Source organism: Eurosta solidaginis, chromosome 4 (genome assembly GCF_040869045.1).
Source record: "Eurosta solidaginis isolate ZX-2024a chromosome 4, ASM4086904v1, whole genome shotgun sequence".
In the NCBI taxonomy this organism is placed as follows: Eukaryota; Metazoa; Arthropoda; class Insecta; order Diptera; family Tephritidae; genus Eurosta; species Eurosta solidaginis.
Window position 1 is genome coordinate 204,208,796 of NC_090322.1, and position 24,995 is coordinate 204,233,790.

Below are 24,995 nucleotides of genomic sequence, written 5' to 3' on the forward strand. Positions count from 1 at the left end.
TGTGCAAGGATTTATGTAAATTAGTTAAACGCGGCCGCCGTGGTGTGATGGTTGCGTGCTCCGCCTACCACACCGAAGATCCTCTTTTCAATTCCCCTCGGCAGTGTTTGGCAAGCGCCCTCAGTGTATTTCTGCCATGAAAAGCTCTTAGTGAGAACTCATCTGCCATGCAGATGCCGGAGTCGGAAAAAAACAAGAAGTAGGTTCCGTCCCGCCAATTTGTAGGAAAGATTAAAAGGAACATTACGCAAATTGGAAGAGAAGCTAGGCCTTAAATCTCTTCGGAGGTTATCGCGCCTTTCATTTATTTTTATTTCTGGTTAAACAATCGCTGCGTAAATATCACAGCCACATACAAGTCTGTAAGGGGGATAATTGCCATTTTGTAGAACGCTACGAGTTTAAAATAGTTAGTTGAAAGCACTGAGTGGGGAGAGAATTTGGACTATTTTCGCGTCTTAATAAGGTAGTTCTGGGGAAATTCCTTGCAGGGTTAACCCGTTGTGTTTCTACAACTAACTGAAAATAACTTTCGCGAACTTAACAACTTCATTACAGATCAAATTTAGCTTTCCAATTAAATTACCACACCCCCATCATTTGGTCTCAATTCATAGCGAAACAAGTATTTAAATTCTACTTGAAGCTGGGAACTGTAGCTGGTCATTAAAGTATTAAATTTTACATTTCTTATGCCCGGTTTTTCAGTGCGAGTTTAAACTCCAGTTGAAGTCGACTAGAGTTTAACTTTGCCACTTTGAATAATTTTGCTGCACATATCAGCTTAGCGGCCGAAGTGGCAGGGTAAAACTCTAGCCAACTTTAACTGGAGTTTAAACTCGGCTTGAAAAACGGGTCATTAGCATTCAAAACGTTAGCGCTTGACCTATAACAGCTTCAATTATTCATTTCATGTAGTACAAAGTAAATAATTTGCAACAAAAATAAAAAATAAAACGAAACAACCAGAACCGTCAGCAGTAAATCGCAAAACTCGAATCGTAAATCGCCAGTCTCTTTTTTTGGGTTATTCGCTTGTTTGTTTACTAAAATTGTAAAAATTTACTAAAGTGGTAACTCACGTTTTTGGTGTTTGCGGATGACGCGCCGAGTGTACTATGCCGCCGCCGTTGTCGTCTCCGATGCCGCTATTGATGTCTCTTTGGTTTAGCGCTTTGACGCGTTGTGCGCTAGTTCGTGCCGAAAATGCGCTGATTTGTTTTGATTGGCGTTGTAGGAGCGGTTGATTCTGATGATTCGTCATCGCATAACTTGGAGTGGTATCTATTGTTGATGAATGTGCAACAACGCTGGCATGATCATGACTGTTGACGATGGCTGCCGTATCTAACTTCACAGATGGCGACAATGAAGCCGTTGATGGCGGTGTTACCGGCGCCATTATTGCGCTCGTGCGCGCTATGTTAACGGTGATGGCATGTTTTGTATCTTCATTGTTGCTGTTGCTGTAGTCGTTATTGTTATTGTTATCCCTATTATTCTGTGACACCGACTTTATTTGTTTATTATCAATTTGATTATATGCTTTGCTCTCAACAACACCCTTACTCGATACTGCCGATGCCTCATCATCATTGCTTTTGTAATTAGTTGGTATTGCTCCTCCACTAAGATAACTACGATTGGGGCGCACATTTTCTTGGGAGCTGATATCGACAGTGCGCGTTTGACGTACATTTTTTCGTGTGCCTCTATTAACTATGCCTGCGTCGCGAACATCTGTTGGTATACTTTTTTCTGTCGAACGCTGTTCGCGCACGTTTGTTGGCACGTTTCTTCTAGAAGTGCGCGTTTGGCGTATGACTGGCGCTGTAGTGACGTTTTCTGCTTTGGCGCGTGGCGCTAAACGATGCGCTGTTACTGTTGATTGCCTGCGCGTATGTAGCACTGCTGGTTTTAGTGTCGTAGTCGTAGTTGTTGTTGTTGTGGTTCCTGGGGCTCTTGTGGTTGCATGCGTCATTACTGTAGTGGGCCGTGGCGTGCGCATAAGACGTGGCGCACGCAATGATGGAGGTTTCTGTGTTGTTGTCGATGTAGCCCGTCTATGGCCACGCGTGCCAGTGGTCTTTTCTAACTCCAGCGCTTCCGACGTTGCAGACATTCTGTCTGGTCGTAGCGCGTTTACGACTGTTTGTTGTGTTAACAACAACAAAAGCGCCAGTAACGGAAATAACACTATGAAACTCAAGGCCGACGACTTCATCTGCAAATAAATATATAAAATAAAATTCAATAATAAGAAAGTGAAATAAGTATGGCATATTTAATAATATAAATTAAATTAAATTAAAATTTCGTGTATATGCGTTAGTGCGCGTTACATGCAATTTTTCTTTAATACAAATTTCATAAAACACCTGCAACCAATTCCAACAAGGAAAACTACTGACTTGAAGCACGCGCACATGCTTTTCAACACATCTCTTGCAACAACAACTTAAATCTCTGTAAATCCATGTTAAAATAATGATCAGCACACCCCTGCCTTTTTAGCTTCACACTCAAGTTTTTTGGCTACATTTGTTACTGGCGCGAATCGTGCCGCGCGTCGAAACGATTTATGATAATTAGCGGTAATGGATTCCACCATCTAACTACTCATGCAAGCGCTTGAAAATATACAGCCAAAATCTTGTTATGACTGCGATTGGGATATTTGTATATCATCGTTGCTTGCCCCACAGCCTATCTGCATGAGCGCTCTATGTATCTACGATTTTTTCTTGTGGGGCTCATCTCTTTGTGAGGATAGCCGCGGACATGTGCGCGTATATTCGTGGCACGTGCTATCTACATTTCAATGGTTCACCTTATTATATGAATTTATGTTTTTATTACATTACAAATTGTAAGGATGTACATTTGTGCTGCCAAGTTAAAAAAAATTATAGGTATCACTTAATTGGTATTAAACGCTTGTACGAAAATGATACGGAGTTGTGAAGTAGTGGAAAGTTATAACTATCAGGAAAAAAATACTATTTGGCCTTTTTTTACGGTTTTTATAAAAATATGAGCATAGGCTTCCTCACACACCCAAGTTTCATGCAGCTACGTTTTCTCTGCGATATAGGAGCAACGGAACCAAGAACTTCCAACTCTCCATCCATTTATTTAAAATAAAAATAAATTAAATAAAGCAAAATACAAAAAATAAAAAATTTAATAATAATAAAATAAAAGAAAATAAAATAAAAAATAACAAAATTCAATTAAGCAAAATAAAATAAAGAATACAAAATAAAATAAAATGAAGTAAAATAAAATGAAATGAAATAAAACAAAATGAAATAAATTAAAATAAAATAAAATGAAATGAATAAAAAATATAAAAAGATGAAGTGAAATAAAATAAAATAAGATGAAACGAAATGAGATGAAATGAAATAAATTGAAATAAAATAAAAAAAATAAAATAACATAAAATAAAATAAATTGAAATAAAGCAAACTAAAATAAAGTAAAATAAAATTAAATAAAGCAAAATAAAAAAAAAAATATAATAAAATGATTGAAATAAAATAAAATATAACAAAATGAAATTAAATAAAATGAAAAGGAATGAAATGAAATAAAATTAAATAAAATAAAATGAAATTAATAGAAGTGAATTTGAATGATATAAAATAAAATAAAATAAAACAAAACAAAGTAAAATGAAATGAAATATAATAACATAAAATTAAATAAAATTAAATAAAACAAAATAAAATAAAATTAATTGAAATGAATTTAATTGTAATAAAAAAAAATAAAATAAAATAATTAATTTGTTTATTGGCCGTTAATGAATAAATATATATATTTTTCTGTTTGTGAACTCTAGGCCTCTTTTAAATAAAACAACTCGGTTTGTTGCAGATTGAGATCGAAATATCGATAATTAAATACATAATAGCAACAAAACGAGTTGTTTTATTTAAAAGAGGCCTAGAGCTCACAAACAGAAAAATATATATAAAATAAAATAAAATAAAGCAAAATAAAATGAAATAAAGCAAAATAAAAAAATAAAATAATATGATTTGAAATGAAATAAAATATAATAAAATGAAATGAAATAAAAAGAAAAGAAATGAAATGAAATAAAATAACATAAAATTAAATAAAATAAAAAGAAATTAATTGAAATGAATTTAAGTGAAATAAAATAAAATAAAATAGAATAAAATAAAATAAAATAAAATAAAATAAAATAAAAAAAACAAAATAAAATAAAATAAATAAAATAAAATAAAATAGAATAAAATAAAATAAAATAAAATAAAAGAAAAGAAAATAAAACAAAATAAAATGAAATTAAATAAAATCAAATATAATAAAATAAAATAAAAGAAAATAATATTAAATAAAAAATGAAATAAAATAAAATAGTGAAGTGAAATGGAAAAAAAGGAAATTGAAAAACACAATTTTTACATTTTTTTTTTATAGTTAAAAAAGCTTATTTTTGAATTTTCCTATGACATGTATGTACATATATTACTATGAAAGCTGTAGTATTCAAAACAAAATAAAGTTTCAAAAATTCTCCCACTTCACTGTGTGGCGACTGAGAAATATCGTTAAGTTGAAAATATAATGGCATGGAAAACCGTATACCGGCTAATTTCGAAGCAATTAATTAAATTGACAATTTCAATTTTTTCAAACAAACCAGTTATGGCCAATACTGCAATATTTTGGATTGATCTTGGCTGACTGCATTTGGTTGCATTTTCAGTGGACCACTTCACAGAGAGCATGCAAGTGGTACCAGGTATACATACATATATAAATACATATATATACATACATGCATACTTATCAATGAACAAATATAAGTTTATATCAACTATAGTAGTATATATGATGTACACATATAAAAGTAATCACTGGCCTAATGGCCTGCATAACGAAAACGAAACTAAAACAGGAACAGTAAAAACGACGTTAATCGCAATTATCTAACTAAAAAAAAAACAAGATTTATTTTTCTACTTGCTTGTTACTAATCTATTTTTTCTATATGTTTTGCTTTTGTTGTGTATTTTCTCATTTTTCATATCTTCAACCAACTTTCAACAACAAGCGCTGTCAGTCGTGCTCCCTTTTTATCAGCAAAGCAAAACTGTCCATACGCTAAGTAGCTTTTTTTACTGTCATTTTGACAGTGAATAGAAAATGCTCGTACCACCCAAAATAGAATCCCACAATTCAATTGGTTTGAAAAAGATTCTTATAAGTATAGTTTTCAATGAAAATGAAGTTGTTAACCATGCGGAAACATGGCATCCGCGGTTAATGGATAAACAATAGTATATGGACGTGAGCAACAACAAAAAAATTATATTGCCTTAATCTTTTAGTAGCCATATAACACTATGCAACCTTTAAAGATTCTTTTTTTATATACTAATCCTCATATAATAATGAACGTTATTAATGTTATTATAATTATAAAGTGAGGCCCTAAAAAATAAAGACCCACCAAGTTGGCTGTTCTCCAATCAAGATCGCGAATTCAAATAAATAGTAAAACGCTACAGACACAATTCCAACCTTCTGGCTACACATCCTACAAAGCTCTAATATCGACTCCGACCGCAACACTGTCACGCCTGAGTTTAGTTATTTCTCCACTCGGACCTCCTCTGAGAGCCATCATTGATCCAACTAAGCAATCAAGCAGTATTGTAGGTTACAAAATACCAGCATTGGTGGTATACAGAAAAAAATCTTGTAAACCACTGTTGAGGGACGATCTCGTTTTTGTAACATAAACTCTTTGATGTTAAAGCTCTGCCCTGATGTTGATATGAAAAATATGCGAATATTTTATCAAAACCTTACACTGAGGCAATTGTGTTCTAACTGGCGTAATACACGGAAGCCTCGAATAATCAGTTGGTCTTATTAGTGCTATTTAAAAATTCGATAAAATTTAAATGTACATTTATCGATTTATTTATTTCTTATCGACGAGTTATTGGTGTGCTATCGACGAATTATAAAGGAGTTATCGATTTGTTATCGAAGTGTTTTAAATTTGCTATCGACAACAAAGGTTATCAATAAGTTAGACACATTTTATGAACGAGTTTTCGGTTAGTTTTCGCAAAGTTATCGATTAATTGTCAAAAACGTAATGACTTGAAAAGTTATCAACATGTTATTAAAAATTTATCGATTTACTATCGAAAAGTGGTCGGTTTGTTATCGAAATGTTACCAAAAAGTTATCGATTATTTATCGAAAAGGTATGTATCAATGTAGTATCACAAAGTTATTGATATGTTATAGAAAAATTATTGATTTACTATCGAAAAGCTATCGAGAAAGCATCGATTTGCTTTCAAGAAATTATTGACAAGATATCGAAAATTTAGCGATTTCGTTTTATTGGAATAGTAACAATTTTTTAATAGCGTGTTATCGATTTTTTATCAACGACTCATCGGTTTCTCAAACGCTCGCGATGACTCGGCGATAAGAAGCCAATAACAAATCGATAACTCGACAATAATAATTCGCTATTTATTATCGACAATAAAACACTAACTAGTTGGTATCGGTTCTTACCGATAAATAGTTTACTTAACAACTTTTGTAATCTAGACGTACACCTGTATGTTTACACATCAAACTATAAGAGTACTTCTTACTCACGCCTTTTTTTTTAGCAAAAGAGGCAAATACATTTTATTTTTACGAAAGACTAATTTTTTATCCAAAATTTTAGGGTGGGAGGTGTATGTATGTATCTCAAATCCATATTGCGGCACATTTGTTCTCAACGGAATAACTTTGAAAAAAAAGGTCAAACTAAGTACATTGGCTATAAATAAGGATTAAACTTTTCTGTATCGGAATTTTTTAATCAGAAGCATTTAAAACTTAATAGATAGTCTAATGCAGTGACATCTAGAATAATTCTTGGTGGCAATCAACTGTTTTCTGTTTAAAAACTTTGATCTTTTTCGAAATTGCTCGAGAAGAAATTTCTCACGAGTACCGGCTTATCGCGATATTCTCGAATATTGCAATCCTCGCAAGGCTATCGAGCTTACCGATATTCATTTGAGTAGCTACATAGACATTTTTATATGCAGTTCACAATTTCTTCTCGAACACAAGAGATAATTTCCACAAAACCAAAATTTAAGAGTATAAAGGCAGCAACTTAATTTAATGTCGGGATGCTCTCGATTTCTGGGGTTTCGAAATTCTCGCTTGTATTCGAGAAAATATCGTAAGCTCTATTAAAATCCATCTTTTATGCCACGCCGCAGTTACTCTTTTTAAAAAATGTATGCAGCGAACGAATTTGTGTTTAACGTAGGTCGCATAGCCGAGGAAATGACCCTATATAGATAGAAGGAGTCATTTTTTTATTTAATAATTTATAAATTTTTGGAGATATTACTTTCTGTTCAGCTTATTACCATTCATTCTACGTTGAAAATATACCACCCCAAACAATTCTTTCGAAGCTACGTAACAGAGTGTAATTTTGAATTGCGTCTAGACATTCTAACAAACCAGACGCGTGATTGCTACCAAAATTGGTTGAAGCGTCATTGAGTAGCTCGTGCAGACGCTCATTTTAAACAATTTGTTCAGATTTTATTATGCTAGCTATACTATTTTGTTTATTTATTTTCTTGTTTTCATGAATGCAATGTTTGTAATTCATTCGCTGCGTTTTTTACGTTCGAATAGCCGGACGCGCAAGTCAGAAGACCGTCTATTATCAACTTAACAACGGCGAAAATGCTTTGGGGATGACTTGGCAAAACAAGTATTTTATGCCATTGATTCACGTTTAAAATTTTATTCACATAGGTATAAGTGTCTATATATGTACAATTAGATCAGAGATTGCTTCGTTATTAGACTTTTTATAGTTGTGTTGTTGTATTCATTGATCACTTTTTCTGACGATCTCTCCAAGTTCAATGGCAAATGCAGCATGTAGACACTTGGCTTGTTGTTAAGGAAGCACAATTGTGAAGCGCCTAATTTATATGTTTTGTTGTTATTTTTTTTTTTTTTTTGTTTTTCAAATTTCAAATCATGACTTGCAGCTAAACTTGAGTTTAGGGTGTCTAAGTATGTAATAAGCGGCGCTTGAAAGCGAGATTAATAGGCTAAAAGCGTATTTTGATCTAGTTTTTAGGTAATTATCTTATTTGATATTTTCGTTTTCAAGGATGATGAAGCGTTAATGAAGGAAATATTAGATAATTAATTGGGTTTGTATCTGCACTTGTGAAGGCATGGAATTTGAGCTAATTATGTGTGCTTTCAATTGTAATAAGCTAATTAGATACATTGCTTTAAATTATTATGAACTGAAAAAAACTACATATTTCGGCTGCCTTTGACGGTAACTAATAGATGCTATCTTTTTTTTTATACTCTGCATTTATTGTTGCAAAAATATTATGTAGTTCGAAAGCCAGCGCATTTTCTTAAATTTTGAAAAAGTTTCATGTGTCTAACCAGATACCTTGTTATAAATAATGTAATGTAAATAATAACTTGTTATGTTTTAGGACAATGTTGTTGGTGGAATATTCTTGAATAGAGGTATCAATAGCCATCATCCCGTCGGAAAGATCCTGAGCCAGAAAAACTATTTTGCATATAAATGCAAAAACGACGCCAGATAAATCCAGATAGAAGTCTGGATCAAATTTGTGAATCAGATAATTAGTTACATTCTTGCCTTTAGTTTGGCAACTATGCCCTTAATAAAACTCCTTTTTCAAAAATGTCACTGGTTTGCCTTTAGCCGTATGTGTTAAATGAAACACAACGGCAACATCTACCTATCACAACACGTGTACAAAAATAGCACGACTTCTGCTTCTCAAGTCTCCCAATGATCCAGAGCATTCCCGTGAGAATTGAGCTTGATACGGAGCTATGTGGTCCTTTTTTGAGATTTAATCACGCAGGTTTGGTATTTTTTAAAAGACGTGACAAATCGGAATGTCCCCTATTTCTTATCCCTTCTAGTAAAAGTATTCTGTAGTACTTTTCAGCCAAAGCTTAAGGCCAGCTTTGGGGTAGGATTTTTGCATGGCAACATTGGTTTTTATCATTTAGTTAATTTGTAGATACGGCAACAGCTGAATTGGGTTTACCCAACAAACATGAGACAAATATTTCTCCAGCCTTCGAGAAATATATATCTAGTTCTGAAATTGATATCCAACATCACTCTATGATTATTCTTGCACCTGATAACTCTCAAGTTGATATACAACATCATTCTCCAATCACTATCCAGCCTTCGACAAATTTTGTGAAGTTAATAGTTCTTGAGTTGATCTCCAACGTCATTCTAAAATTATTCTCCAACCATTGGGAGATTTTAAGAAATTTATAGCTCTCATATTAATATCCAGCATATTTCTCCAGTTAATATTCTACAATGGATATCGATTTTCTCCAAGGTGGTACCACCAAAGCCAACAGCTATTTATTGTAAGAAATAAACACCATGTTGGCAGCATTAATGAAGCGTTATAAATTAAAAATAGATTATTGCTGTTTTAGTATTTTTAACTTTACACATAAGAAAATCCCTTTTTTGCTGAGAACGCTGTAATTCTCAAGTTGAGTCACTGTTTTGAATGCTTGTTGGGTATATTCGACGCCATTACGAACGAACGCAAATAACTGATAGATTAACTAGAGTTTAACCCTGCCAGATCGGCCGCTTAAGTTCAGCTTAAACTTCAGTTAAAGTGGAATGAAAACCTGCAAATAAGATTAAACTCAGTTTTACTGACAAACTGAGTTGAACTTGTACTGAAAAACCTGCCCTTAAACGTTGCACCGCTGACAAAAATTAATGCGATATCGTAGCGATGTTGCAGCTAATATAATGAGGAAAATTTTTTCAAATACTAATTCGTTATATAGCTTCGTTAAGTTAAGAAATAAGATTAGGGATTTTCCCTCTGCAATGAAATTGAATTATCCATTTTCTCTTAAGCACTCTGACATTGCAAATATGTGCTATTCCCAAGTGTACCATAATTCTGAATATGAATATGTGTATCACTAGAAAGGTAAAATATTAATTGATGTACGAGTTTCCGCCATCCCTTGTCGAATTTGGTTTGGAGACAAACCGGTATCGTCGCTGCGCCATCTTCAGTGTAATTTGTCGGTGCAAACTGTTGTTATCGTTTGTCTTATACTTATAGTTCGTAGTTGCATAAGCAGGTATTGTCCCATTGAATTTTTTTGTATGTATATGTGTGTGTTTATTCAGTAACTGGGTGGTTTTTACGGATCAGCTTTTGTGGTTAGCTGGAGTAGGTAGAAGTCAGTAATTTTGATCGTTTACCTTTTTTACATGTTTGCTGATTTGGTTGCTTTATTGTTTTGTGCTTATTTGTTGATGCGTGCTTGTCTGTTGTACCTGTGTGGTTACATTGTTTTTTGTAAACAAGTCTTAAAGGTTGAAATATTGTGTCAGAAATAGTGTTTGTCTGTCGCTTATTATTCTGCCGTCGATTTTTTTTTTTTGTTTTTTATTATATCACCTTCAATTTGCTATATGTATATACCTTTACATCAAAAGTTAAAACTTTATTAACTAAAAATAGCGATTGAGTTGTATGATTTGGTTCTTTTACATATATCGATACTGTGAATGGCGTAGCCGGTGTTGGATTGGCTAAGGATTAATTCTTTTGAATAGGCCTAAATTTTTAGACTAAGTGGACTTATGATATATCATAAGAAAGCTAATTTTATTTGGGAGTAGCTGAGGCAACTTTTACAATATGTAAGTAAAGCTAATTGTTGAGAAAAATTTTTGGCAAAAAGGGGCTTTTGTAAGATTTTAGTAAATACTTATTAGGAATTTTAAACATGTACATATATACATGAATTAAAAGATTTTTTTGTAAGCTAGTTTAGCGTTGCAAGCATTTTCAAATCAGCATACTAATTTTGGAAATATTTCGATTTAAAACAACAATAGGTTGACCTCGACGTAGAATAACCCACCATATTTGTATTGGCACCAAAATATATATATATATATATGTCATTGGAGTCAGCACCAAATTAAGCATGAAGACCAATATTTCACTTTTTTTCGACAAATTTATGTATTCTGCACTTGCTCGGGTGTTTCTTTAACCCAACGACTATTTATAATTTACCTTAAGTATTTAAGTCAGATCCTATCACCCAATGCACAGTTGTTCAATGTGAGTTTAAGCTGCAGTGAAGTTGAGCTTAGATTAGTCCAAGAACTTTGGCTGTTCCAAAAAATTTCAGTGAATAAAATGGCACTGGAAATCGAGGTCTGAATTTTTTTACGGTTTATTTTACAAACTTCACAGTTACTTCAATTTCAACATCACAAGATAATAACTCAAAAACCGAAAATATATTCCGGATGAAATTAATCTTTCTTACCTTCGGAATTCATCATACCAAGGATGTTCAACAAACGAAACGATGCCATTTTGCTTCGAAATCAACAAATGATTTCGTTTCGTTTCGCCGTGAAACGAAACAACGTTTACGTTATAAACGTTAAACGAAATGAAATTTATTTATTTAATTTTATTTTTATTTGTTTAACAATAACATAAGTGTTTTAAGAGAAATGATTGACATTTCTTGATTAACGTGAAACTTAACGTTACGTAGCATTCTTGATACATAAATTAAGTTAGCTCAGTACACTTTTATTAGTACAATAAATCTTGAGTTCAAAACTTTTAGCTCTCATAAACAAAAAACAATTAGAATTGGTAACATTTTCATTTGATTCGAAAAAAAGTTTCATTAGGTTTCAAATAAGTTTCCTTTATGTATGAGTTTTTAAGCGGGGATTACACTTATTGCTTTTAAATGTATAAAAACATTTATTTGAAGCAATTTTTAAATTATAATTTATTTAATAATTTGGGAAAAATTGAAACAACGTGACATCAGGACGGACAAGCCGACAGCTGTTTCGATTATACCTTGTAAATCTCTTCAAAGTCTTTTCTCACACTCCCGGATTATATAAGGTATAATCGAAACAGCTGTCGCCTTGTCCGTCCTGATGACACGTTGATTAAATTTTTCACAAATTATTAGTTTCCTTTAATTTGAAAAAAAATTTAATTGATTTGAAAAAAGTTTGTGTATTTAATTAGCGAGACATGCTTATCTTTATATATAAAAATCACGTGTCACTATGTTTGTCCGCGATGGACTCCTAAACTACTGAACCGATTTTGAATTTGTTTTGTACCCCGTGTGTAGTTTGATCTAACTTGAAATATAGGATAGGTTATATCTCAGTTTATATTCGCAATATTATTTTATTGCAATTTTTTTTAGATGTTTATACGTAATAATAAAATGTTACGTATACGCAGCGGCACTCATATTTTCAGGTGGTGCGGATATACTTCCGTGTAACTGCTTGGTGTTTAATTAAACAACCTGCTTATCAATAAAAAATATTATAGCGAATGATATCAAGTATAGCACATCACCAGGCCCGTCCAGAGAGGGGGGGGGGGTATTTCCCCCGGACCCGGGGTTTCTGAGGGGGCCCGCGATTTAGAAGTACTAAGACATTTTTTTTTTAATTCAGGAGAGTCTTTAGTTGTTCCATGTGCAATTTTTAAGCCGAATTTCAAAATCAATGAATATCTGCATTTCGTTTTAATATTATAGTGAAGTGTGAAAAATAAAAATACATATTAATAAAAGGAAAGGCTAAAATGTGTGTTAGTTGGTCGCCGGCGCTTGAACAGATACGTCCGTCGATTTTGTTCAAACGTGGACCAGGGTACCCCTGGAATTTGTTTATAGAATATGGATATCAAATGAAAGCTGTTGATGGGTGCTTTAGTAGAGGGTAATTTTCATACCCCTGAGTGACTAGGGACTCGAGATATAGGCCAAAACGTGGTCCCGTGAATGCCTAGACAGTGTTTATACAATATGGATATCAAATGAAAGCAGTTGATGAGTGCTTTAGTACAGAGTAATATATTATACCGCTGGGTGACTAGGGTCTCGAGATATAGGCCGAAACGTGGACCCGAGTACCCCTAGAATGTGTTTATAGAATATAGATAACTAATGAAAGCATTTGATGAGTGCTTTAGTAGAGGGTAATTTTCATACCCCTGAGTGACTAGGGTCTCGAGATATAGGCCAACACGTGGGCCAGTGAATGCCTAGACAGTGTTTATACAATATGGATATCAAATGAAAGCTGTTGCTGAGAGCTCTAAAGTAACTTTCATTGTGATATTCGTTTTAGTCGCATCAACCTGGCAAAACTGATAAATATGCATGCGAAGCCGAAATAAAGATATGAATTAATAATACTCACATACCTATTTACATACGTTCTATTCAATTTGCCTGAAATTTTGTATATAAATTTGCCTATATTAGTTTTTACGATCCTTTTTTCCGACCAGAGACGGAATGGGACTGGGATTAGGACTAGGACTGGGACTGAGACTCGGAGTGGGACTGGGACTGGAACAAAAGAGATAGACTGAGAGATAGATAGAATTAGACGAAGATGGAGAAAGATGAACGAAAAAGACGGAGGGAGTAGTAAATAAAAGGATTAAGAAAAAGTGAAGAGGGGGAGGGCAGAGTTAGACGGAAAAGGCTTTTTAAAAAGTATGCAGGTAGGCCAAATTTAGGGCAGAACAACGTCTGCCGGATCTGCTAGTTGCTTTATAAAATTGTTTTTTTTATTGATATTTGAAAAAAATTACAAAGTTTACAAACGGTGATGGTTGAATAAATTGAATTGAATTGATGGTTACTAGGACATATTTATGAATTTCACTTCTTCATCAGCTAGCTTCTCGGGAGCTGAGTATTGAACTCGAAATCTTTTACATTCATACTTTATACTAGTTTAGTTCGCCCTAAAGATGCTATATATCATGTGCAGCTATGTTCTATTGAATATGAGATCAGATTTTCTGGCACATGCTTATTAATATTCTGTAAATACACCGTTATATCGCTCACAAATATTTAATTTACAATAAAACGTGCGCATGCGCGACAAGGTTGATGCTCTTGTAAAATACGTACATGAAAACATATTCACTAATATATATACTATTAAATACATACGTACATATATATGCACACTAGATTATATTGTGGCATATTTAGATTATTGTATGCGCAATCTAAACGTCTTAATTACATGTTTCAATATTGAATTTCAATTAAAACTTATCTTTGAATCAAATCAAAAAATTACTTTACAAAAGCAAGCATTATTCAATATACAAAGCACCTTCCCTCTAACTTAATAACAGAATAAATCAATATTGCACCTCCATGCATACGTTTCATGTAGAACATTCTGAGAGAAAAAAGTACGTTTGTATAAAATAGATATCTATCTAATGAAACTTGGTGTTAGTTATTAATTGAAATTCGTAACAAATATTAATTAGATCAAGTAAAAGAATAATTAGGTATAATAATAGAATGAAGGTGTAAGCACAGTTATCGATATGCACAATAGGGTGTCACCTACATGTTTCAGGATATTTTTAGATAAACTATCCAGCAGGAAAATAAGCCCACTTCAAGCTAACAAGAAGTGGGTTTCCAATAAATCAATCTGCATTATTATCTTTTTATTTTCTTTCAAAAAAAAGCTAACTACTTTTATATGGCAATGGCCGAAAAATAGTCAGTGGGGGGAGGGGGGCTTTCTCTGCTTTGCTTATCAACTAAGTACAAGTCAACTAATTTTAATATCCAAATAAAGAGATTCTACCATGTGGAAATCAACGAAATGCGGCAACCGACGAAATTAGATGGCATGGCAAGGGACGACTAAGCGGGAGTACACCTGATCTAACGTCCAACATCGACCGACTTTCTGTGAACTTTCTTGCAAGGTCCCAAGATCCTTATGGTCATGTTGTTGCAGAAGCTGTCAGAATGAGGGGGAACATGAGTCGATTAATAATTTTTTTCTGAGCGCATGATTTTTCAACAGTCTGTCATCGGTTGGTAAGGTGGATCTTTCGCTGCTACTTAAGTTCATCTGACAAAACAAGTATCTCGTTGAGGACTACTAGGAAGTAATTTGGTTAGACGAATATGCGTCAGAAAAAATTTGGATTTTTTCTAGCTAGAACCGAGCCGAAAAGCTCGTCATATTGCACAATTAGTGGTATTCTTCCAACTTTGCAGTGCCCTAGTCAATTTCGTTTAGAGCCAAACCCAGATAATTTATATCTCTGTAGTGGCAACTAAACACTGCTTACCATGCACGTACTTTGAGCTTATATCAATCAAGAAAGATAATTCGGTTAGCGAGTAATTTAAAGGCTTGCCGAACCGTGCACAGTGTATTTGATTTAACGTTCTCTCTACTAAGTTTTGCCCATGTTCTTTCCAAGATTCCACTCATCCTAGAAAGGAAGTGGCCGCATATGGGGCTCGCCTCATCATGTTAGCATATACACACCCCTGGTGTTAAGTTTTACTACCATTTAGTAATACGACGTAGCAAAGGCATGATGGGGCCCCACACATCTCATTACGAACTTTTGCTCCCACCAGCTCAGCTGATATCTCGCAGTTAAGAAGGAGGGACAATATGAATTTATCAAATTAAAAGGGAGCTCATCACTATTCGCACTCTTCCTATAGGAAAGAGAAAAAAATCGCTGAAAGACAAAACACCCTAATGTAAAAACGTCGGCGTGCCCATAGTTTACAACATGAGTATGTGCATAGGTGATTTTTATTTTGTATTTTGACTTAATCGGTAATTGTCTATACATATATGTAATAATGAAATTGTTGCGCAGTGGGTGTGTGACACACCAGCAGTTCGAGAAGAATATTTTTTTTTTAAATACAAGTACAATGGCCGCCACAATTGTTTGAAAAGTGTTCACACACCCAAACACCAAATCAGCCTGAAGTCATAAGCGAACTCATATAAAATAAAGCATTTGCCAAATCGAGCTACAAAGCGGTCTTGTTGTTGTTTGTTGTTATTGAGAGCAAAGTTGCCGTCTTATTTTTCTATATTTAATATTTGATGTAAGGAATTCGGATGTTTGTCCAAAATTGCCATACCCTTTTAGAGGTTTGTGAGTGAAACGACGAGAGTGAGTGAGACAACAAGATGTCGCAACTTCAGACATATACTACAGGCCCATCCTACTCAGAACATTCTGAAAATAACCAGCGGAGGTCTGTTCTTTTCCTAATTTTTTACTATAATACTGACCTTCTAAGTTTTACTAGGGTTTCCACCCGCTAGCTGGCCACCATTTAAGATAACTTTCATAAACTACGGAACATCCCAAATTCTTGGAATATGATCAAAGTTTCAGAAGCGTCGAAACCTCAAATTGACCTGCACATGCAATATAGAGCACAAATAATTTACTTTGATCGCCTTTGGGGATGACAAATGTGCGATGAGAAATGGTCAGGCCCTCTAAAGACTCATGGCCAGCATAGGAGTCTGAAGGCTCCAATTGAATTAATTAACAAACTCAGAGAAGAGTGTGCAGACATATGATACAATGTGCGTTATGTCTTCTCTACTCCGAGTTGTACTATTATAAGAGCTTCTGAACATACTGCACGATATTTTGCAGGGTTATCTCGCTACATGCGCAGAGTCAATTATAATGCCTGTTATCTCTAGCAAAGTGAAACCAGTTCTTTTAACGAGAACATAAAAATTCCCCAATCTTTCTGATAGGTTTTAATATTTAGACATTTTACTGGGCTGAAAGCTTTAATGGAAACTCAAGGTGGGGGACATGGCTAAGAAGGTCACGGTGACTTTGTACTTCTATAGGTGGTCTACGAATAGAGTTGAGTCCTCTCGGCAAGGGTCGTGCATAGTAGCTCATTAGGGGCAGTGGACTAATTAAATGGATGGATGGATTAAAGTTGGAAAGGAAGGTTAAGGAAGCGTTTCTACTACGAGCTCGTAAAAACAGCCTGATCACCGAAATGTATTCTAAGCCGACGTCGCTACAATTAAGGAGGCGATGGATGGGATGTTATCCAATGCTGCAATAGACAGAAAAGTTAAAATTTACTCAGACACCATAGTGGCCATTACGGCCATGCTTCAATGACTAGTATGACTTGGGTCACAGGGCATTGCTATACTCCGGACAACTGTTAAGCGAATATCTTGATCTGAATGGGTACTCGTAAATCGAACTCGGCGGCCTGTATAGGTAGTGTGGAGGTTCATGTATTGTGTGCTCTTTTAGAGATGGAACTAGTGTCGGATCAGCATAACGAGCTACCCTTTTGTCGAAAGTGGATAGGGTTATGATTGGTCAACTACCAATGGCAGAATACGCGGTGGCTGCCAATATACTGGAAACCCTTTCTGCTGAAGATGCATGATGAACTAGGAGCTTGATTCATCGAATTCTTTATTTTCGGGTACTCAGAACTGGCCGAAAGTTCTTCGTGGTCGGCTTTTTCTTAACTCGTTGTAAAGGAAAGAAGAGGTAATAGAAAAAGTTGACAAGAGGGAGGGAAGAAAAAATAGGCAGGGCGATGGAGAGAGGGAAAGGGAGAGGAGCAAAAAGAATAGAGCTAAAATCAAAATTGATAGTGAAAAAAAGGAAGAGGGACTGTAAAAGTAGGATTTAGAGTAAGAATGAGAGAGAACAAATTTTTAAATTTTTTTTAGGTTACGGGTAAGAGTGGGAGATGGAGTAAGAGTGAGAGCAAGAGGTATGAATAAATAAATGTAAGGCGCGATAACCTCCGAAGAGATTTTAGGCCGAGCTTCTCTTCCAATTTGCGTCGTGCTCCCTTTGTTTTTTCCTACAACTTGGCTGGACGGAAGCTCGTTTATGCCGACTCCGAACGGCATCTGCAAGGCAATGTTATAGTATAAGTTATAGAGCTTAAGTAAGAGTAGGAGTAAGAGCAAGATTAGGGGTAAGAGTAAGACGAAGAGTATGAGTGAGAGTTAGTATGAGAAGGAGTAATAGTAAGAGTGAGGATAAGAGTAAGGGAAAGAATAAGAGGTCGGTATGCTGGCCAACATACAATATCCTATTTATGAGAACATATCGACTGCTGAGTAGAATATCACTCTATCTTGGCTGCCATTTCGAAATGCGCAATCTCAGAAAATGTTTGAATACTCCCTACCTCAGACTTTGTTTCAAGAATGCCTTGTCCCAGAATTCGGTTGAAAAACGCCCTCTCTGAGCCATGATACAAAAAATGGTGGTAGTTCCATTTAGTGTGACGTTAGCCACTTGAATTTTGTGGGGACAATGACAATTTCACCAACAACAAGCTACCAGATTGAACAATGTAAGAATTTTTCTAATTTTGATGGATTTCATATTAACGGATACGACTTAATTACTTTCATAGTTATTTTAAATAAAAAAGAAAACGAAATGAGTCGCATGCGTTGAAATATTTTAATACGAAATATCGGCCTAGAAAAGAAGGTTTTTAATAAGTTCTTCGAGCTCCCGAAAATTGCTTTTGATTTTCCCGAAAATTGCCCAGATTTTGTTGTGCTCTTTTTCTTCATTTAGGTACAGAATAATTATTTTGTTTGCGACGGCAACACTGGCTATGACTCCTAACCAATGGGAAGCGTGCGAGCGCTTACTAATGATACCGTTAATGGCATTTTATTGCCACCACTAAAGCTAACCACAACAAAAACAAAAGCAATAAACATTTTATTAGAAACAGAGTGCAGTGGCCCACACCGTTACTTCTGGTTCTAAGTTCATACATGCAGCAACTTGGTGCGGTCAGTCACACGCTTGCACACGCCACAACACCTTTTAATAGCCGGTTTTGGGAAATTTTAACAAAAAACCATTCGTTGGCAGCGCTAGTTAGTTGTTTTTCCACTTTTTCTTTTAGGTAAATGCAAGTGCACAGTTTTTTATTTTTTATTTTTTTCTTGTTTAAATATTTTGTTTGGTGCTTACTAATCAAAAATGGTTTAGTTTCTAGATATTTACAAAAAGATTTTTTCCTTTTTTCTGTTCTGTTTGTAGTTGTTATTGCCCATGGCGGCTAATTGGTTAAAATGCGGTTGCAAATTTATACAACGTAGGTGCCAGCATATATTTGGTAATGATATATGTATGTACTTATGTATGATTTACTTACAAAACCGAATAAATATTTTTATTTGGTCTGCCTTTTCTTTGTTAAATCGAGTTACTTCATATCTTTTTTTGGTTTTATTTTCCGTTTTGTGGCGTGGCACATTCAAAAATTGACTGACTTACGTCTTTGTCCTTGATTTTATTTACTTTTCGGTCAACAGATAACAATGTGATTTTATTTGGTTAAATGCATGCAACTAAAAATAATAATTAGTATTTGAAAGCTACCAATTAAATTTTCGTTCATAATGGAATAATATTAAAAAGGAATTACTGCCCTGTCCCGGCTGCAGTTTGGATATCGTCCTATCTGCGAAAATTTGTTTTAATTGTCCGGTCCGTGAGGACCTTACATAGAATGAATGAATCCATAGTGTTGCCTGAAGTTTGTTTAACGACCAAACTGAAAACCCCTATCAAAACCAATCAAATGCTAGAAGCTTTCTGGGACCAATGCCACTTGGTACTTCTAGATCTGACAACTGTATCAGTGTATTGCCTTAGAAGCGAAGAGCGTTAGCACAAAATATGCTCGATCGTTTCCTCCTCCAACCTGCACATCTCACATCTGCTATAACCGACCAAGCCTAATTTAAAATCATGTGACACCGGAAGGCGGAATACACGTCATGAGTCTACAGTCCTATCTTTTCAATGATAGAGTAACTTTGCTAATCTAAGGCTCTTTACAACCCCGCGCTTCGATCCACGCTTTTCGCGCTTGGTAGATCATGTGCAGCTTTTGTCTGTTCTCGCTAAATCTAATTGGGATTCGAAGGATATGCTATTTTAATTTAGCTTATCCGCTTTGTCATTCCCATCTATGTATTTCCATATGCCCTGGCAACCAAAACAGATGTATGCTTCTCCCTATCCCTATTCTTTCCAGTGACTGCGTTTAAATATTATGCTGTGCGAAATTATTGTCTTAATCACTGCTTTGCTGTCAATATGAAAGTTGACGTGGCTGCAGTTTAACTATTTTCTGCCAGTGTTTATACTTCTTTGGCTAAGCCTACTACTCCCGCCTAAAAAAACACAATCGCGATCTCTGTAGGATCTTTTTATTTCTGAATCAGCACAGTGTATGCGTGTATCGCCTCGTCTGCCATTTCGCCACTCTTGCGTATATCTTTGCCTCTAAAAGCCATACAGTCTGCGCTGAAGCTGATCCGAAGCACAGAACATCGTTAGAGTTCTTAGCGCTATGTTTTTTGCCATCAGGTCTACAGTTGGAATGTGCAGAATGGCATGCAGTGCAGCTGTCGGGGTTGCTTTCAGGGCTCTCAAAATACCTCCTCTAATTTTTTGAGGTAGGATCTTTTTTGTGTGGCTGTCCACCAAACCAGCACTTCATAATATATTATAGGCTTTACAATCACTGTAAATACCCATTGCGAGAGAGAGAGAGGATAGACCCCCGGTTGAGCTTCCACGACAACCTACTGCTTAGAATGATTCCTAGATATTTTGTGCAAGGTTTCTGTTGCATTGTTATCTCTCCTAGCTTTCCAATTTTTGGCTTTGTACCTCTTAGCAAACAAAGCTGTATTCGTTCTATCCTCGTTTGGGGGTTAAAACGACATTAGATTATGTAGATCCCGAAGCGCCCGAACCATCAAAGAACTAATAGTTGGAAGGCATTTACTAATTATGACAATTGCAATGTCATATGCGTACGCCATAAGTTTGACTTGTCCCTCATCGAACCGCCTGAGCAGTTGGTTGATGACCAGCATCCACAACAGAGGTGATATCCATTCATGTGCAAACTCCTTTTGGTGGATATCCAGATCCTGGCATCTTAGCGGCTTAAAATGTGTCATAGGCTGCAACTTAGTCCTTGTTTGATGCAATTTGTTCAAGTTCTATTTAATTCTCAACAGTGTTCTTTTGAAAGATACCGTTGAGTGTAAGGCCTGTAGGTCATATAAAGTAAAACTTACATAAGGAATTATTATAAGCCATAAGGTAGAATATAAAAACTCTATTATAAGGCTTATAGACCAACAAAAATAAGGCTTACTTACATAAGGCCTTATTAAAGGAAATTGCTGTATTGGGACCTTTTATATAAGGTTTATATACAACCCTCCCAAAATCAGGCCTACATAAGCTGTTATAATAACGAGGTTGAATTTGGATTGGTGTACCATAGTGTATTGCACATACAAAATTGCTAGGACTTATAATAAGATACCATCTGACTTCAAATTCCGTTATTCATAATCATAGTAACCTATTTCAAAACTTTATTTAACCGGGGGTCACACATCGGCAGTGGTTCGGCCAGTACAGAAAGTGTTATGAAAATATTCCGTCCAAAAATTCATTTGCCAGATATCGTTTGGAGTCGGTGTAAAACACAAACTTGAAAAATAGGTCCTCAGACAGGCGTGGAGTGTAGAGTTTACATATTTCATGGGTTCTTTAAAAGGACAGAAAGTAGATTTCCTTATTGAAAATAGTTATATCGGTGTTCTTATTTTGCAAGTAAATAAAATAATAAAAAACAAGTAAGGACGGGACTGTCTTCGGCTGTGCCGAAGACTTCATACCTTTCATGAATGGGGCTGAACAATAATCTTATCCCTTTCGTAATCTCCAAATAACCGGATGTATAAGATAAGAAATATATAGTGAACAGATGTACATACCTAAACGATTTTTAAGATAAATATAATATAAAAAATGCCAAAAAAAAAAACCCTTATCTGAACGATCGGTTGTATGGGATATATATTATATATACCTCCGATCTAAATGATTTTTACAGGAAATCTTCTATGATATATTAGAATATATATCACCAAGTTTCACGTTTTTATATTGGAAACTAAGGGAGAAATGGTCAAAAATCTTTCTATCTGAACGATCGGTTGTATGGGATGGGTATATACTATATACATATAGCTCCGATCAAAGTAATTTATGCAGGAAATCTTCTATGATATATTAGAATAAATATCACCAAGTTTAACGTTTTTATATTGGAAATTAAGGGAGAAATGGCTAAAAAATGTTCTATCTGAACGATCGGTTGTATGGGATATATATTATATATAGCTCCGATCGAAATGATTTTTTCATGAAATCTTCTATGCTATATTAGAATAAATATCACCAAGTTTAAAGTTTTTATATTGGAAATTGAGGGAGAAATTGCCAAAAATCTTATTATCTGAACGATCGGTTGTATGGGATATATACTATGTATAGCTCCGATCAAAGTGATTTTTTCAGAAAATCTTCTATTGTATATTAAAATATATATCACCGAGTTTCACGTTTATACTTTCTAAATTAAGGGAGAAATGGCCAACAAAAAATCTTTCTATCTGAACGATCGGTTGTATGGGATATAACTATATATAGCTCCGATCAAAGTGATTTTTTCAGGATATCTTCTATGATATATTAGAATACATATCACCGAGTTTCACGTTTATACTTTCTAAATTGCGGCAGGAATGACCAAAATCGTCTTATCTGAACGATCGGTTGTATGGGAGATATATGTTATAGTGGGCCGATCCTATCGTATCCGACAAATGTCTAATATAATACAAAAATACGCCCTTGTGCCAAATTTCATTGAGATATCTCAAAATTTGAGGGACTGGTTTGCGTTCAAACAGACAGACGGACGGACATGGCTATATCAACTCAGTTCGTCGCCCTGATCAATTCGGTATACTTAATGGTGAGTCTATCTTCTATATTTCTCAACATTACAAACATCGGACCAAAGTTAATATACCATTTCATGTTCATGAAAGGTATAAAAAATGTTTTAAGTTAAACGGTTTTATTGAAAACAATACTTACATGAAGTAATAATACTAAAAGCTAGAAAATAATTAGGTAGGTCCTAGATACTAGTCATCACACTCCTTACCAATCTAGGGCGTTGATCAGACTATTAAATAAAAGCGTTGAGCGCGTGAAATTTCTACAAATGTGAGGCGTAGCATAACCTTATTAAGGTTCAGTTGGTCTTATATATAACTGTCAATAGAAATTTGACGCGTCCAATGTTTTTATCTAATTGTCTTATCAGTGCCCTAGATTGATGAGGAGTGTGATTACTAGTATCTAGGACCTACCTAATTATTTTCTAGCTTTTAGTATTATTATTACTTCATGTAAGTATTGTTTTCAATAAACCCGTTTAACTTAAACATTTTTTTTTTTATTATTTTATTTTCAAGTTTTTAGTCCTTATATAATTGCCTATTATTTCTTATTCTATTTAGTTCATTTAGTGACTCGTTATTACAAGGACTCTTTCCCGGCAATTTGTTTCAATCTAAGTCCTCAATACATTATCCTTTCAAAGACTTTACTAGACTCTGCGCCACGTATGCTTCTCCCTCCTTGGACTCCAAAATATTTTGATGTCTCTTCTACCGGACTGTATATAATATTTGCTCCAAATAGGAGCCAAATCGGACATCATATGTCGCTTTATATTCATGTATGTATTATGTGTTCCGAATATGGACAAGATCGGACCACAAATACGATTTTTTTTGAATACCTCAATCCTTGCGCGCCTAGCGGCGATTTCTTTTCATAGGTCGCTTTCTACTCATGTATGTATTATGTCTTCCATATATGAAACAAATCGGACCACAAATACGATTTTTTGAAATATTATTATTGCATTGTCATCTGGTTCTGAACTACATTCCAAGTTTCAAGATTGTAGCTTATCGGGAAATTACTTAAATTTCAATTACAAAATTCGTGCCGGCCAGGCTGTCAAGTCAAGCTAAATAAAACCGTTTAATAAAAACCATTTACCTCAAACATATTACGAAAACTTATAGACTATAGTGGAGTTTTATTTATCATGTATTTTTTTTAAATTAAAACACAGATAGCATCTGCTAACTATTTTTGTATTTTTTATGAAATTGGATTAATAATTAATTTAAATTTTTTATTCTGTTATTTCCTTTATGAAAAAAAAATCAATAAAACGTATAGAACGTTGCCCCAAACTTTTAGCTTTTTTTCTTAGCCTTAAAAATTTTTATTTAGCATTTTTTAGTAATTTTTGGTTGTTAATTCTAGCCTTTTTTTTTGAAAAAGTTCCGGCAGTACTGGTATAGACGTCGACCTGTAACAATTTTATTACATTTAGATATATTAACCTGCATTATGCATGCACACAAAATGATTCATACTTAGAGAGTACTTGGATAGTCCAACTGTAATAGGATTTCCAATTGCATACTTAAATTAATGCATAAATGTATTAAATAAACATTACCAGACAAATGATTGTAAAATTTTACTTTTAGCAATTGAAATTATTAACTAATAGAATTTCATTAGTCATTGTCGTTGCACTTGAAATAATTGTCTGGGAAATCAAAAAGAAAAAATCACGAATGAATTGCAAGTAATTTTGCATTTCCGTTTAGCGATTATGTAACCTGAATGAATTGGGGTGTGGTGCATTGCATTTTATGTACTGCACTAAATTCGTATTAAGTATTACCATAGCGTTATTTTATTGCTATTACAATTACAGTTATGCTAAATTATTAGCACATAAAATACCAGTTCTACAAGTCATTATCTTTAACTGACCTATAGAATTTGCACAATCACCAGAAAACACTGACACTGACATAAGAAACAAGTAAATAAATCGCAACTATCAAGAACGAAAAAAAAAACAATTTTAAAAATAGTTTGCTAGAATACTTAAATTGGAACATTAATAATATAAACACAAATTTTTATATCATTAATGAATTAGTTAAGGTTGTAATCAAAGTGAACTCTCATAAAGTG

At 34.3% G+C, this 24,995-nt stretch overlaps 1 protein-coding gene and 1 long non-coding RNA gene across 8 annotated transcripts in view; one reads left to right on the top strand and one right to left on the bottom strand.

The window, feature by feature from the left end:
- LOC137250915 (uncharacterized) overlaps nt 1–24,995 on the top strand; it is a 570,288-nt gene that overhangs the window by 268,955 nt on the left and 276,338 nt on the right. The gene's annotated exons all lie outside the window — the stretch shown is intronic.
- LOC137250907 (uncharacterized) overlaps nt 1–24,995 on the bottom strand; it is a 341,188-nt gene that overhangs the window by 10,741 nt on the left and 305,452 nt on the right. For all 7 annotated transcript variants that reach the window (XR_010953113.1, XM_067784609.1, XM_067784607.1 and 4 more), the window contains one exon: nt 1,083–2,224. Coding sequence is in view for 6 of the 7 variants with exons in the window: in XM_067784609.1 (XP_067640710.1) it covers nt 1,083–2,224 (1,142 nt within the window). In the remaining variant the exon portion in view is untranslated. The remainder of the gene's footprint in view (nt 1–1,082; nt 2,225–24,995) is intronic.